The 18,114-nt window shown below is 36.6% G+C and overlaps 1 protein-coding gene across 12 annotated transcripts in view; it reads left to right on the forward strand.

The window, feature by feature from the left end:
- MYCBP2 (MYC binding protein 2) overlaps positions 1–18,114 on the forward strand; it is a 293,536-nt gene that overhangs the window by 45,628 nt on the left and 229,794 nt on the right. For all 12 annotated transcript variants that reach the window (XM_079778973.1, XM_079778980.1, XM_079778981.1 and 9 more), the window contains exons 4-7: positions 6,283–6,436; positions 11,370–11,566; positions 16,146–16,388; positions 16,613–16,684. In XM_079778973.1, coding sequence (XP_079635099.1) covers positions 6,283–6,436; positions 11,370–11,566; positions 16,146–16,388; positions 16,613–16,684 — 666 coding nt within the window. The remainder of the gene's footprint in view (positions 1–6,282; positions 6,437–11,369; positions 11,567–16,145; positions 16,389–16,612; positions 16,685–18,114) is intronic.

Consider the following 18,114-nt stretch of genomic DNA (forward strand, 5'->3'; position numbering starts at 1 on the left):
TAGGTCAGGAGAAGGAAAGCAACAGTCACACATTCAGGAGGAGCAAGAGAGCAAGAGAAAATGAAAGAACTGACATAAAAGACTAGCATCTGGAACAAAGGCACAGACCTGTCAAAAGAAAAGAAAACTGCCAAAATTTCTTGCCTACCCTCAAATTCCAATCACTTCAAACCTTAAAGACCTCATCATCTCTTCTTCTGTGTCAATCCTTTATGTCATAAAAATGGCTGCCAAAAAATCACCTGTTTCACTCCCCACCCATGCCCTAACCCGTAGCATTTTGACTGCCTCTTTCTCCCCTCCAAATTTTTATTTTTTGTTATTTGTAAATGTTGTCTGTACCAGATATTTATTTTATATAAAAATTTTTAAAGAAAAGAGTATACTTCACTCGATAGTAATATATGAATCTTTTGTTTTCCTCTTGAACTTTTAAAAATGTATTTTGGAAGTATTAGAACTGATACCAGGATGGTAATAGAATAGAATACAAGTTCTAATGGCAAAGAGCTAATTATTAAATCTAAATGTGATGTAATTAAATTCTTATGTTCACACTTATTAGTGAAATAATAAAATCACATTTGGAAATATATGATTGGAGGAGAGGAAAATAAAACTTTGAAAGACTCATTCACTCATTTTTCTTAGGCCAAGTATGTTTTTATCTCACTTTTCCCAGTAGTGATATTGGATTGGCTGTATGAGGGAGTTATTTGGATTTTGTGTTCTTTCAGGTATAATAGAGAGTCATCATGATTTAATTATTTGAAAGCAACAGTAAAGGTAAAATTCAGAAAATTTACAAAAGACTATTTCTGAAGAGAAGTGGAGGACCATGTTCATTGGTGGTTATGGTTTATTATTGAGAATATTAAAGCTTATTGTATTATCTGATTATCATAATGAACTATTTAAAAGTTACATTTATTAATTTATTTTGCTAAATTGTGGCTCGGTGCATGAAATTGATGCATGGGGGGGAGGGGGTTCCCTCAGCCCAGCCTGCACCCTCTCCAATCAGGGACCCCTTGGGGGATATCTGACTGCCGGTTTAGGCCCGATCCCTCTCGCAGTCTGGGACTGCTGGCTCCTAACCGCTCACCTGCCTACCTGCCCGATTAGCCCTAACTGCCTCTGCCTGATTGTCCCTAACCCCTCTGCCTGCCTACCTGATCGCCCCTAGTCTCTCTGCCTGCCTGCCTGATCGCCTGCAACTGCCCCCGCCTGCTGGCCTGATTGCTCCCAACTGCCCTCCCCTTCCAGCCTAATAACCCCCAACTGCCTTCCCCTTCTGGCCTGATCCCCCTAACTGATCTACCCTGGCGGCCTGATCCCCCTAACTGCTCTCCCCTGCTGACCTGATTGCCTCTGCCTCGGCCCCGCCACCATGGCTTTGTTCGGAAGGACGTCCAGAAGGTCTCCCGGACTAATTAGCATATTACTCTTTTATTAGTATAGATATACACTGAGTGGCCAGGTTACAGGTTATTATGCATTTAGAGATCATAATAATCTGGCCACTCAGTGTATATGTCTGCACAAATGAAATCATACTGTATTTGATGTATTACATAGTTTTCTCCTTTATATACTTTCTCCCTAATATTGAGGGAGCAGAAAATATAGTGTGCTGTTCTCAGTGACTGTAAACAGGCTTCAAAGTGTAAAGTGAATTTCAAAGTTCATACATATAAAATACTCTCAGCCAAACCTAAGGGGGGAAAACATATTTCACCACATGTTTTGTTCCCTTGTTCAATAATTTGAAAGTAAATGTGATTGATAAAATTGAGATTTTTATTCTGTTGCATGTTGAATATAACTATTCTGGAAATGAATTAATTTTCCCCCTTATTAAAAAAAATCTACAATGAAGTAGGATATAGATGATTAGTGAGAATTCACAGTAGTTAACTTAGACAGATGGGTAATTCTCTGTCATGGTCATTATGACTAACATTTTATGGGTATGTCTTACCACAGCCAGCTGGTGCTCTGTTCCTAGGAGTCTTCTTGAGTTGCTTGTTGTCAGACATTTGTTATTATACCTTAAACTTACCAGATAACTCAGGATCTTGTTCAGTAAGTAGCTTTATTGTTTTTGGCAAGATTCAATACTTTATTGCTATATAAATGTTACTTACATAAACAAACCCTAGCCAAAAATGTCATTTGTGTAGAATTTTCTTTGAATAATGAAAAGTCAGGATTGGTAGTTGTAGAGCAAGCAATCTTAAAAACTGATAGGATGTAGTAGTCTCCCATTTGCCTGAGAATAGAGCACCATGTTCTCTACTTATTATGAGATGTTTGACTTCAGATTTGTTTCCTGCAAGTATATAAGCAGATGGAAAATTTGGACAACATGTTTTTATTTTCTACTCTATTCCAGGAAAAGAAATTATATCAAATGAAAAATTTTCATTACTTAGTACATTTTAATCAATTAAAACTCTATACAAGCATTTTTGTAATCTTAGCTAAAATCAAGTCTGCTAGGATTTTAGATAACTTCCCTAAAGATTGCCATACTAGTTATTTTGACTTCTCAGTAATATTTGTATTTTTCAGAAACCTTGCAAATGATAATCAGAATTGCAACCTACTTGCCTGCAAGATTTGACCCGTGTCTGGAAAATATATTTCTGAGTTGCAGTAGTTTTTAGCACATAACTGCGAGAGTAATTAAACAAATATTTATTGTGTGCCTATCATGTGCCAGGCACTGGGTTAGTAATGGGAGATATGAAGCTTGTGAAGGCATGCTCTTTGTCCATAGGGAGACCACAGTTTAACTGTGAAAATAAAAACAAAAATAGTCAGTTATACTATCCTATGTAATAAAGAGGTAATATGCAAATTGACTGTCACACCCTTGCACAAGATGGCTGCCCCCATGTGGTCACAACATGGCCGCCAAAAGAAGGCCAGCAGTGTAGGGCAGTTGTGGGCGATCAGGACAGCAGGGGAGGGCAGTTGGGGGCGACCAGGCCTGCAGGGGAGCAGTTAGCCATTGATCAGGTTGGCAGGGGAGTGGTTAGGGGATGATCAGGCTGGCAGGCAGAAGTGGTTAGGGGCAATCGGGCAGGCAGGCATGCGAGCTGTTGGGAGCCAGCAGTCCTGGATTGTGAGAGGGATGTCCAACTGCCAGTTTAGGCTTGATCCCTAACCACAGGGATCAGGCCTATACCGGCAGTCGGATATCCCCTGAGGGGTCCTAGATTGGAGAGGGTGCAGGCTGGGCTGAGGGACACCCCCTAACCTCCAGTGCACGAATTTCATGCACTGGGCCTCTAGTACATAATAAATGCTATAATGGAGGTCTGGACTGGGTAAGAATTATATATAAGCCTCATTTACATTGTTACATTATGAACTTTTAGAGGCCAAGGTCCAATATAATTCATCTTTATATCTCCTGTACCAAGTTATACAAAATAGGTGCTTAAGAAATATTTATATAATGTGTATGAATTAATGCATACATCTCAATAGAGTATACTCTTTCATTGTTATGTCTAATGGTATTAATGCTTTGATAAATTTATACTAATTATTCTTAATTTAACTTTTTATGTTACTTATCCAAATAAATTAACACCTGAAAATATCATTCATCTGGCATTGACTGAGAAGTGGAATTTCATTGTCTATTGTTATATCAGTCCTCTGAAGCTGTGTCCTTATACCAGTTCATCACATTTCTCTCTAATTCTTTAGTTACTGACTTATTTATCTTTGGCTATATCCTGATAAGGAATGATAAGATAAAGTACAAGTTGTAGTGATATTTTAGCAAGGCAATTGTAATTTCTTTTTATGATAAAACCTAAAGAAAGGGCACTGTCTATCTATATTATCTATCTATATTTTTATATAAATAAAAATGTAAATGTTCAAAATCTTAAATCTCTGAAAGTTCTTCACCGATTGCTTTGAAATTTTGACACAACATTGCATTCGAATACGCGCGTTTTTATATACCTTATACCTACTATTATATAGATGTCACACCTGTGACAGGTAAAAACATGCTTTTTTAAAAAAACAGTGCCATCTGTTGGACGAAAAGCAACACATGCTATACTAAATATTTTACGATTCCATTTCCGTGTTTCCGATTTACGATCCATTTACGATTTCCAAATTTCCAATTCCATTTCAATGTTGACAATGATTGAAGATTTGTGCTTAGAAATCGCGAACAAAGTTCTCAATCAATTGGGAATTCCATCACCGAACCGATCTGCTGCTGCTTCGTTTGATGTAGAATTGCGTCGTGAACAAAATTACAACACGGGTGATCTTTTGTCGTATGTGCAATCAAATATTTGTAAGCTACCGCTTGAGCAAAAAGGCATTTACGATCAAATAATGCAAACTGTCAATAACGGGGTTGGAGAAATCTTCTTCTTAGATGCGCCAGGAGGAACTGGTAAAACATTCCTAATTAGATTGATTCTGGCAGCAGTTTGATCCCAAAATGACATAGCCTTAGCTCTTGTGGCGTCCGGAATAGCTGCGACATTGCTACCAGGTGGAAGAACTGCTCATTCCGCTTTGAAATTGCCATTGAACATGCAATTCATTGAAACTCTCACGTGCAACATTTCCAAAGCATCCGGCATGGCAAAAGTTTTGCAAAAATGCAAACTTATTGTTTGGGATGAATGCACAATGGCGCACAAAAAATCGCTCGAGGCTCTTGATCGATCACTGCAAGATTTGCGTGGAAACATCAGACCATTTGGGAACGCATTAATATTGCTTGCAGGAGATTTTGGGCAAACATTACCTGTAATTCCTCTATCGACACCAGCGGACGAAATAAATGCTTGCCTGAAATACTCTTCTTTGTGGTGACAGGTAAAGATGTTAAAATTAACTACAAATATGCGTGTCCCGCTGCAAAACGATCGATCAGCTGAGATATTCTCACATCAATTGCTGAAAATTGGGACTGGAAAGGTGCCGGTTGATCTGACCTCAGGATGAATTTCATTGCCTCATAACTTCTGCCATTTAGTGAGGTCAAAAGAAGAATTGATTGAAAAGTATTTCCCAATATTCAAACCAATTATAAGAATCACGATTGGCTGAGTGAACGAGCTATTATTGCGGCCAAGAACAAAGTCGTCTACGAACTTAACAATATTCGTCAGTCTAACATTCAAAGCGAGGCAGTCACATACAAGTCCGTTGTGGAAGCAGATGAAGTGGTTAATTATCCAACAGAATTTTTGAATTCACTCAATGTGCCAGGGATGCCACCGCACGTACTGCAATTGAAATTCGGCGTGCCAATTATCATGTTGCGAAATATCAACTAGCCAAAGCTTTGTAACAGCGCGCGGCTTACAGTAAAAAATTAATGAGCAACATCGTAGAAGCAACAATCTTGACAGGACCTTTCAAAGGTGAAGATGTCCTCATTCCTCTCATTCCTATGATTCCAACGGATATGCCATTTCAATTTAAGAGATTGCAATTCCCAATTTGATTGGCGTTTGCAATCACCATCACCAAAGCTCAGAGCCAATCTTTAGAATTGTGCGGTTCAGATCTAGACACGGATTGCTTCTCACATGGACAGTTATATGTTGTGTGTTCTAGAGTCGGCAAACCAGACAATCTCTATATCTGCACAGACAATGGAACAACAAAAAATATTGTATACCCACAAGCATTGTGAAATTAAACATATTAGAAATGTGCGCTTTCTCTTTTCTTTCTTTTCCATTTAACCAAACTGAGCCACAGCAACGCGTGGCCGGGTGCAGCTAGTAAATAACATTATGACAATTGTGCTGTTATAGGAAAGACTAAGGTGAAAAGCTCCTACTTTCACCTTTTCACCTTGTATGCTTTGTTGACTTCTTTTTTTCGGGCTATAAATAGCAATTAACATGACTTTAAAAAAAGGAATAGTGATTTGCTTGAGTACAGCCAAATGAACTCTAAATAATAGTTTATTTTTATGAGTGAATGCATTCTATAGTACTTAGTTTACTGTTACAAACAATTTTCACGATAAGTTATTATGGCTTCATTCTAAAATTGCTTTTTAAACAGTGCCACTATTTTTTAACCATCCGTGTAACTGAATGGCTTTTTAAACTTAAATCTTAAAACTAAACATATTGGGTTTTCCTTTTTTAAAAAAATGTGTTTCTTTTTCTTTTTGCTTTTTAAATATTGCAGGACTAATAATTTGCTTTGGAAGTAAGCTGTTTCTATTAAACTGCCTGGTTATAATGATCTATTTTTCATCTGAAATAGATCATTGAGGTTGGACTTTGTGAAGTTTTTGAACTGATCAAGGAGACACGATTTTCTCATCCATCCTTGTGCCTCAGGAGTCTCCAAGCCCTGCTGAACGTGCTTCAGGGTCAGCAGCCAGAAGGCCTCCAGTCAGAGCCACCAGAGGTCCTAGGTAAGAACTCAGGGGCATTGAAGTCTTTAATGCAAAGAGTTTCTTATGAAGCACATACAGCAACCTGTAATGCAGTCTTTGTTTAATTATGGTATTGAAATAGCAAGGATATAAATTTTAAGGTATTTTGCTATATTCTACCATAGTTATGGTTCAAGAGTTACAATTCATGTACAGACAGACATATTTTCATTATTCTGATGATAAATAGCAAAACATAAATCCTTGGTACCCAGAAGTAATCCTCAAGCTTTATAGTCACTATTAACTTAAATTATTCTTATTAAACTTTTGGCCAAAATATCTAATATTGACTTTTTCTAACTTTACATGTTGCTCTGGACAATTAAAAAGGAAAAAGAGGACAAATACTGCCAACCCAAACAGCACAATATGTTTTTAAACAAAGGGCTTTTAAAAAAATTCCTAATAGATAAAAGTATAGTTTTGTTATAAAGCTTCTAAATTAGTAGCAACTTCTATTAAACAAAAATCTTTGCTTGCTTTTAAAATGTAATAGAATTCTATAAATACTTGCTTACATGCCATTGACTTAGGAGTTCTTAAGAAATAGAAATAGAGATGGAGACCTAATTGTGAAATTGGTAATTGCTTTTCTCTGATGCTAACCATGCCTTTGAAGAGTTTGCATTTTTTTAAAATCTCAAGCATCAGCATGTGTCAGTCACATGGGCCCTACATGTGGAATTCATGGTTTTCTAGATTTGGGGTGGTACCCAAGAATTTGCATTTGGAATAGTTTTTGGCTGATGCCAATACTCCCAGTCTGGGGATCACACTGCTGATTTGGACTAGAGCAGTGATGGGCAACCTTTTGAGCTTGGTGTGTCAAACTTTGCCAAAAAACTGAGCATAACTCAGGTAGTCTGTCACTTTGAGGAAAAAACATTATTTCGCAAATGTTTCATCCTCAGGAGCAGCAAATGTTTCATCCTCGGCATGCGGCCGCCTCAGCGGCCGCGTGTCATCAGAAATGGCTACGCCTGTCAGTGCTGACACGTGTGTCATAGGTTCGCCACCACTGGACTAGAGTTTGATCATTCCATTATTCTCTACTTGACTATTTGGATTTCATTATATGTACATGTGAGAAGTAATGTCATGAACCTAATTACATGTCAGATTATTCTTTTTTGGTCATATATGGTGATTAATTTTTGTATTTGATGTTTGTTGTTGTTTTGTTTTAGCGGGGGAAGGGAGTGCTGGCCATGAAAGCAAGCTGAGGATTTTTAAAAACATAACCACCGCAACTTCCCACCCCATGTTATTAAATGCTACTACCAAATAAAAGCTGTAATCCTTGTTGGTTTTATCATGCTAACACAAGTATTTCTGTTATAATGCACTACTTGGCTTCATGGCATTTTACTGAAGACTTTATTGATTAACTGATTAATTTTGCTTAAGAATGTTTTACTAGTTATTCTTAGCTATGGTTTGTCAATTAACAGATTGAAATATTAAAAACTAGAGGGCCGGTGCATGAAATTCGTGCACTCGGGGGGTGTCCCTCAGCCCAGCCTGCACCCTCTCCAATCTGGGACCCCTCAGGGAATGTCCGACTGCCGGTTTAGTCGGACATCCCTCTCGCAATCCGGGACTGCTGGCTCCTGACCGCTTGCCTGCCTGCCAGCCTGATTGCCCCCTAACCACTCCCCTGCCAGCCTGATCGATGCCTAACTGCCCTCCCCTGCCGGCCTGATTGCCCCTAACTGCCCTCCCCTGCAGACCTGGTCCCCCCCCCAACTGCCCTCCCCTGCCGGCCCGGTCACCCCCATCTTTCCTCCCCTGCCGGCCTGGTCGCCCCTAACTGCCCTCCCTCCGGACCTGCAGGCCTGGTCCGCCCACAACTACCCTCCCCTACCAGCCATCTTGTGGTGGCCATCTTTGACCACATGGGGGCAGCCATCTTGTGCAATGGCGTGAGGGTCAATTTGCATATTACCTCTTTATTATATAGGATATCCACTAACACCTGTATATTCCATTTCTTACTTTGAACAACATACTAATCATTTTTCTCCTAGACCTTTTACCATTCTGCTGTCTTTTATCAGTTGTTTATATACTTTTTTCTGTATCCAGTCTATACCTAAATACTCCCTTTCATTTATCCTTTTAAAAATAGATCTTGTTCATAATACTGGGTTTTGAAATTATGTGTGCTTTAGCTTAATCATCTTCTATCAAAATTTCCACCTGATTAATTTGTTTGCCTTTATTTTCTTGTTAACAGCTTCAAATGTTGCTCTACTGTCTTTGTTCTCTCTTCTATCCTTCTTTTTAATACTTCAATACTTATTTATTTATTCTTCCACATATATTTTAGGATTCATTTAAAAGAAAAAAACCTTTTTGGTATTGAATTAAATTCATAACTTAATTTTAGGATTGACATTTGCTGATATAATACCTATTGAGGAAATATTTTTATTGATATTTATATCTCCTGTATTTAAAAAAAATCACATTGCTGGATTTAATTTGCTAGTTTCTTCTATCCTTTAAGTGCTTTCTGATTACTACTTTGACTTATTTTTCTTTTGAAGGATTTATGATCACTTCATATATTTTATTTTGTTTCATTAGATCAAAGATGTAAGTAATTTGTTTTTTTTAAACTAAATTTATATTGAAATCTGTCTGCTTTTTTTCTTTTGCTCTAATATAACCACCTTAGTTATACTTTTTTCCCATTTTGGTATATTTCATGAAATGTATGTATATGTTTAACTCTTACTATTGGAATAGCTTGATGCTTATTATACACCAAGTTTCTTTTTTCTAAATGGATTTTGGTTTACAAATTGTATAGTTAAACAAATATCCCTTTATATATATATTCCTATTCAATTTAAGGTTATAATATATGTTCTCAAGAAGTTACTTAAATGTAATAGCACCTCCTATGTTCTGTGCTAAGAGCTATCATTCAAGGGTAATCAATCCATACATTGTTACTGCTGTTATAGGACTTAGCATCAGACAGTTGGACACATACATGATTTCAAATGTGGAATAGCATAGGAGAAAGTAGAGGGAATTCTGAGAGTCTATAACAGGCTTCCCTCAAGATGTGGCATTTGAGATTTAAAGGATGAGTAGGAAGCAATTAACTAAGTTTCTAGGCAGAAAGGACAGCATGTGGGAAGGCTCTGAGACGGGAAGGAAAATGACTAAAAAGAGAGACCGCTTTGCCAGAGGTGAGGAAAGAGTCAGGGACTAGATCATGTGGAGTTTTATAGGCCATGTTAAAGGAGTCTGGTTAGTGCTCTAGGAGGAATGGAAAATTACCCTCTATTTCCGTATGCTTTAAAACATTATTTTATATCACTTACATTGTTTCCTTTCACTTGAATCTAACATTTTGATGACAGAGGCATTCTTCGTCTTGTTTGCCAATGTACTATGCTAACCTTGAATAGTTCCTGATGTATAGGAAGAATATTTGCTGAATAATTAAAAGATTAATGGGCCGAAGGATAATAATAGAAGGAAGGAAGGACAAAGGATGGAAAGAAGGATAGATGAAAGGAAGGATAGTTAGAGGGAAAGGTGGAGGGAAGGCAAAAGGGAAGGTTAGATGGAAAAAGGAAACACAAGTGAAGGGACGGAGACTAGAAAGAAGGAAGAGGAGCAAAAAGTAATTAACGAAGAGAATGGATACTAAGTGGAAAACCAGATTTTTGGTTTGAAAATTCTCTTGGGCTATAAAGAGGAAGTGAATGGTTGGAGCTAAAATTTATGAACACTTTAGTAGTGTAATTAAGAGATGAAAATAGCATGGGTTGGGACGATAGTAATGAGATAGAAAAAGTGGAGGAATTAACTAGGAAGCAAAATTGGCAGGATTTAATTAGGGATTAGGTATGGATGATGAGGAATCGAGGAAGCCTAGACTTCCATGAGTTAGCAAACCTCCCCACCCCCCCAAAAAAAACATACCAAACACACACACACACACACACACACACACACACACACACACACACACAAATGGCCTTATAATTTTAAGAGAATTGTGATACATTAATTCTCTTTCTCGTGTTCTCTTTCTCCCCTCCCCTTTCCTTCTCCATCTCTTCATCTTTCTCAGTTTTTCTGTCTTTTTCTGACTGAGTAGTCACTCTTTAAGGATTTTCAAATTCCCCTTCCCTTCTAGAGAAGAGGTGTCCAGAAGTCTGTTGATTAAATCTTGGGCAGAGTTGTTCAGGGAATTTTGTGTGGAGACTTCTGATAGCCATAAAACATTCATGTATTATTTTCACATCTTTGCCACTAAATGGCTTTATGATTTAGGGAGAATCTTTGAACCTCCCTGTGCTTCCATTTTCATTACTAATCAAAGGAGGAGGACATCTGTTTTATTGGATTGGAGGTTTTTCTAGGTTATAAAATGAATTACATATCACCTCTGTAAGTGTGAACTGCTATGTTAGCAATAAAGGTAATTTTATAATAAAGTAAGTTACCGCACATATTTTGTGTATTCTGTTATTTTGCAAATAAATACACAATTTTCTGGGCACTTAACATTTTAAGAAGCTCATATTTTCCCCTTAAAGGTAAAATCAGTGCAATAAATAGTCTATTACTTAATAGGATGTTTCTGGCATATGTGAATGCCTCAAGGAAAGTTTCTTATAAATTACCTTGGATACATTCCATGTCTTTATTTATAAAAATGAGGAACTAAACTAATGTTTTCTAAGGTCCTCTTTATATAAATCTTCTAACTTCTTTGAAAAAAGGGTAACTAGAGAGGAACTAATGCAAAATAAGTATTCAAACTGCCTTAAATACTCTTTTTTTTTTTTTTTGTAATGAGGCAAAGGTAAAAATAAGTAAATATATGCATATGATGTTCTGTCTGTTGAGTGAATATAATTGAATTCTATTTTATCCACAGAGTCTCTCTTCCAGCTCCTTTTGGAAATCACTGTTCGAAGTACTGGCATGAATGACAGCACAGGGCAGTCTCTGACAGCACTTTCCTGTGCTTGCCTCTTTAGTCTGGTGGCTTCTTGGGGAGAAACAGGAAGGACACTTCAGGCCATCTCTGCTATCCTCACCAACAATGGCAGCCATGCTTGCCAAACTATTCAGGTATTTCATATTTATAGCTGCTTTGAAAATTATAAGATGCCTAATTCATCTTGATTTCTATCCATAGGAGTTCCTGATTTTTCTCAGTCTATGTAATAGTTTGATCTGTCCAAAGTAGATATATAAGTAATGTATAATATTCAAGCTAAGCTACATGTGTGTTTAACTCTGTAGCATTAAAGGTAATAAATGAAATTTGGCAAAAATGCAAATCTTGAGCTTAGTTTTGTGTCAGCACCACAGCCTCATCTTTCTCTGCGGCATCTTGATCTCCATCCTTTCACACCTCCTCTCTTGCCTTAAATTTTCAAGTATGGAATTTCTTCATAGTTTACAAAGATATGGTATTATTCTGTATTTTTGATCGGTTGATTATAGTTTTTCATGATTTGTTTATGAGCTACTTTAGCTTTGCATATTACATTTTAAGCTTTTAATATTTATGGAATACACTTTCTGTCATTGTTAGTGGTAGGAAATATGCTAATATGTAAACTTGATTTAATTATTTTGGACAGTTTTGGAAATTGAGTAAGAAGTTACAATTTTAAGTCTCTGTTATGTGCTTTCCTCTGGCCCCTTGGATAAGCTCCAGAACGCATGGAAAGGCTACCTCAATCCTGTTTTAAGCAGGCCAAAGATAGCAAAAGGAGTATAATGGATCATTTTCTGGGGCTTACTCAGTGATAATTGAACTCTCCTTGTCAAACATGAGTTGTGCCCTTACTTTAGTTTTCTATTCTTACTCTTTTTCCTCTTTCTGCCCTGACTGAAATCCTCTTTTCCCTCTTTATGATCCTTCATTTTTGTTGTTGTTAATCCTTACCCAAGGATATTTTTCCATTGATTTTTAGAGAGAGTGGAAGGGACAGGGAGAGACAGAGAAACATCAATGTGAGAGAGACACATCATTGGTTGCCTCCATACAATCACCCTGGCCAGGGCCAGAGATCAAACCTGCAACCGAGGTATGTGCCCTTGATCAAAATCCAAACCTTTGACAGTTCGGACTGCAGGCCAACACTCTATCCACTGAGCCAAACCAGCTAGGGCGATCCTGAATTAGTTTGAAGTTCCTCTATGCACTGTTTTTCAAAATATGTTCTGCTGCTGTGCTTGAAGAGTTGGGCAAAATTTAAATATAAATATATACTGAACATATATAATTGCTTCTTAAATTTTAATAAAATAAACATTCTGATATCATATACCAAATTTTAAAAGTATAGCGAACATGAACACATGAGCTTATTAGGCTTTTTTTTGACCAGGATATGAGGTGAGATTTAAATGATGAGTTAAAATGAATCACTCTAGAGGCAGGAGGTGTTAGTGTTGGGGGTATGGAGAGAGAATATTCTTGGTATCCCTGTGGAGGTAAGAGTAAGAGTGGAATGTTGAAGACTGAAAAATGTTTAGTATAGTTGTAGTATAGAAGATCAGAAAATATATAGTATTGAAGAGGTCCTCAGAAAATGAGAGAGAGAAAGAGAAGGGAGGTAGGGAAGGAGAGACAGAGAAAAGGGGTGGGGAGAGGGGAGAGGTAAGGAGGGAGAATTGGTGAGTGGGAGAGAGAGAGAGAGAGAGAGAGAGAGAGAGAGAGAGAGAGAGAGAGAGAGAGATAACATAAAATAAAATTAGAGGATCCAACTAGGAAATCCAATATCTAGGTATCCAGCAGAGAGGAAGAAATTACCTAAGAAAATTTATAAGGATAACTTCTTCACCACAAATACAAACATTTTCATATTGACAAAAAGAATACACTGTGTACCTAATACAATGAATGAAAAAGGCTCACAGTAGGCATACCTTTACAAAATCAGAACAGTGGTAATAAAGAGATGATAAAGCTTCCAGAAAGCAAAGACAGGTTGTGTACCAAAAAGATCAAGCTGAATGGCCTTGCACTTCTCAGAAGCAACACTGGCATAGGAAATAGCAGAACAGTGCCTTTGAAGTCCTGAGGGGAAATGATGTTTACCATCCCTAGCTCAATCATTGGTCATGTTTGGGGAAAGATAATGATGCATTCAAACATGCAAGGTATGGAACAATTTTTACTTTTATGTTTGCTACTGTCCTTAGTCTCTACTAAAGCTGGGCTTCTTAAGGGGTGTTAACAAGGGGGGAAAATGGAAATGATGTTTGACTTTATTGGGAGGAGTATGGGTAACAAAGATAGTTATAGAGAAAACTTAGCATATGTAAAAATGGGTCAGCTGTTGACTCGACAAAACAAAGAAAAATTATGTAAGGTGAGAAATACATGTTTTATAATTTGACTTAGTTCTGGTATATGATTACACATTCATAATATATGATTACACCTCTGTATACTGGTTTAACCAGAAATCATTAACCCATTGTACACCATAAGCATCTATTGACGCAAGCGGTGGACCTTTCCCACATGCCACGTGCGTCTATAAAAAAAAATCTTTTCCTTAAGTGGCAGCCCCGACTAACTTTAAATCATTTTTTGTGAGAATTTTCAGCTGAAAATATCCAAGAACACCCGAATTGTGAGTAATATATTTATTTTTATAATTTTCATTGCAAATTGATTTCTTTAAATTAAATTCAAAATATCGTGGCGTGTGGGGATGGTTTCCGTTTTGGATGCTTGGTAGTTAACTGGTTAAGTAGCTCAATTTTGAGGATGAGGAAGAGAGGAGGGGCACCATCTTTCATAGTAGACATCAATAGAAAGTATCTGAAACAAAAAGTAAAAATGGAAACTTGTGCCGAAACCGGTTTGGCTCAGTGGATAGAGCGTCGGCCTGCGGACTCAAGGGTCCCAGGTTCGATTCCGGTCAAGGGCATGTACCTTGGTTGTGGGCACATCCCCGGTAGGGGGTGTGCAAGAGGCAACTGATCGATGTTTCTCTCTCATTGATGTTTCTAACTTTCTATCCCTCTCTCTTCCTCTCTGTAAAAAATCAATAAAATATATTTTTAAAAAAATGGAAACTTGTATGTTATATGAATGAAACTCTAGGTTTATTGCAAGTGACAAGATTTCATTCTTTTTTATGGCTAAGTAATATTCCATTGTGTATACGCACTACATCTTTTCTATCCATTCATCTATTGATGAGCATTGAGGTTGTTTATGAGCATTGAGGTTTCTTCCATATCTTGGCTATTGTAAATGATGCTGCAGTGAATATTAGGGTGCATATATCATTTCAAATTAGTGTCTTCAGGTCCTTTGGATAAATACCAAGAAGTGTGATTGTTGGATTGTATGCTAGTTCTCTTTTTAAATGTTTGAGGAACACCTCTATACAGTTTTCCATAGTGGCTCTACCAATTTACATTCTCACTAACAGTGCACAAGGGTTTCCTCTTTGCCAGATCCTTACCAACACTATTGTTAATTATTTTTATGATGATAGTCATTTCCACAGGTGTGAGGCGATATGTGGTTTTAATTTGCATTTCCCTGACAATTAGTGATGTTGAGCTTCTTTTCATGTATTTGTTGGTCATCTGTATTATCTTCTTTTGAAAAATATCTATTTAGGTCCTCTGCTCATTTTTGATCTGATTTTTCTTTCTGTTTAATTGTATGGGTTCTTTATATATTTTGGATATCTGATATAGCATTTGAAAATATCTTCTCTTATTTACTAGGTTGCCTTTTCGTTTTGTTGATTGTTTTCTTCACTATGCAAAGCTTTTTAGTTCCATATTGTCCCATTTGTTTATTTTTTGCTTTTGTTCCCCTTGCCATAGGAGACAAATCCAAAAAAAATATTGCTAAGACTGATGTCAAAGAGTTTGTTGCTTACGTTTTTTTAGAAGAATTTTTTGGTTTCACATTGTATATCTTAGTCTTTAATCCATTTGAATTTATTTTTATATGTGCTGTAAGGAAATGGTCCTGTTTCATGCTTTGGTATATATCTGTCCAGTTTTGCCAACAACACTTATTGAAGAGACTTACTTTTCCTCATTGTATACTCTTGCTTCCTTTGTCAAAGATTTATTAACCATGTAAGCATGGGTTTATTTCTGTGCTCTCTATTCTGTTCCATTAATCTGTTTTGGATTTGTCTGTTTTTGTGCCAGCATCATACTGTTTTTGGTTACTATAGCTTTGTAGTATAGTTTGAAATCAGGACATGTGATATCTTTAGCTTTGTTCTTCTTTCTCAAGATTGCTTTGGCTATTCAGGGTCTTTTGTGACTTTATATACATTTTAGGACTATTTGTTCTTTTTCTGTGAAAAATGTCATTGGTATTTTGATAGGGATTTCATTGAATCTGTAGATTACTTGGATAGTATTGGCATTTTAACAATATTCTAACCTATGAACACAGTATATTTTTCCATTTGTTGTGTTGTCTTCAATTTCTTTCATTAGTGTCTTACAGTTTTCAGGTTACAGGTCTTTAACATCATTGGTTAAATTTATCTCTAGGTATTTTATTCTATTGATGCAACTGTAACAATTTATTTTCTTATAAATGATGATACATGATTAAAGTGTCTTTATTTTGTCTGTTTTATGTTTGCCACATTTAACAATGCCTTTTTATGTGTGTGTTTTTTCCTTCTCTTTTGTATAGGTGCCAATGATACTAAATTCACTACAGAGAAGTGTGCAGGCAGTGTTGGTGGGAAAAATTCAAATTCAGGACTGGTTTAGTAATGGCATTAAGAAAGCAGCTTTAATGCACAGGTGGCCATTAAAAGAAATATCTGTTGACGAAGATGATCAGTGTCTACTTCAGAATGATGGATTTTTTCTTTATCTGTTATGCAAGGATGGATTATACAAAATAGGCTCTGGATACAGTGGAACAGTTAGGGTAATGTGATTTCTTACAATTCTTAATCATAACAGAAGTTATATCCACACTGATTTGTGTTCTGTTTGTTTCTAGCTTCATTTTCAGAGTACCATCTAATTTGATATAATAGTATTTCTTTGAAAAATTATAATGGGAACAAAGGTGTTAAATGTCATTCATCTATTTTTTATTCGTTATTAATGATGAAACTATTGGTAGACTAACTTTTTGTTATTTTGCAGGGCCATATATATAATTCTACATCTCGCATCAGAAACAGAAAAGAGAAAAAGTCTTGGTTAGGGTATGCTCAGGTAGGAGAATATCAACAATAAACCAAACTTTTCTTTCTCATTTTTTAAAAACATGTGGTTTGTACTTTTTTAATCAATAAATAATATCGCTTCTATTTAAATAGATATGGTATATTTTTAATAATATGTCTATAATAGTGGCATGGTATAGTGTAAAGAACTTGGCTTAGAATTCATTAGATGCCTACTTTTAGTTTTGGCCCTGCTTCTTACTACCTATGTGACTTTGGACAACTCAGTTAAATTATTTGATTGTCTGTGATTTAGCTGTGAAATGGGAATAAAAATTTCTTCTGTTGGACTTCTCTTTTAATGAGCCTCTAGATAAAAATTAAAAACTGCCTTTATCATTAGCAAATCTGTAATGGGAATATAGCTGTAACCTGAGGCCAAGTTAGAACTTCTTCCTAGAAACTCGTTTATTCTTCATCTAAACCAGCACCTTACAGGGAACAGTGTATGGTCTTTCCAGTAGATAGCTACCTGCATAGAAGATCATGCAAAGTATCACCAAAGAGAAAAAAGAGCTGGGCCTATGTTGCTTTCTTAATGCTGCTGTCTTACCACTTGACTAACATGGCCAAATGCGTGTCCACAATCAGATACATCACTCCTCCTCTGGAGAGAAGCAAATAAACAATGCACAGAGGGGTCAGAAGTGTTAATTTCTATACTATCCCTACTTGAGAGGTGAAGCCAAGGTCCCTTGTGGAGGATACAGAATAAAGATGTCCCTTGCCCAGCTCACTGTTTGTTGTTAGTATCAAATAGTAAAAATATATTAAAAAACATTTTGAAAATTACAGAAATTACTATTGTTAAATGAAAAATAATCCTGCTATACCAACTATTGGGGGGATTTTGAAATTAAAATTTTAAATGTCAATTTCTCAGTAATTGTCTCTTAAAACTTAACCTGGTTTAAAATGTCTCATTAAATTTTTATTTGCTACTATTATATTTTATCTAAGAAATAATGCCATAGAAAATAATCATTACAAAAATATGTTCAGGGGCATATCACTATCTAAAACTACTACTTTATTTATTTTTAAATATTAACTTAAATATTTCAGTTATTTTTCCTTAAAATATTTGTTAAACTAACAGTGGTCATTTCTATTATTTACATAGCAAGTGATATAATAATTTTGAACAAAATGCGCTGTCCTGTGCAGAATCTATATATATAAAAGCCTAAGAGACCATTATGACCAAACGACCGGAACAACTGGTCACTATGATGCACAGTGACCACCAGGGGGCAGACGCTCAACGCAGAAGCTGCCACCTGGTGGTCAGTGCACTCCCACAGCCAACCTCCTGTGGCCAGCCAACCTCCCGTGGTCCCTCCCTCTGGCTGGCCAACCTCCCACAGTCCCTTCCTCAGCTGGCCAACCTCCCATTGCACTGGGCCTCTAGTGTCTAAT

Source organism: Cnephaeus nilssonii (assembly GCF_951640355.1).
Source record: "Cnephaeus nilssonii genome assembly, chromosome: 8".
Taxonomy (NCBI): domain Eukaryota; kingdom Metazoa; phylum Chordata; class Mammalia; order Chiroptera; family Vespertilionidae; genus Cnephaeus; species Cnephaeus nilssonii.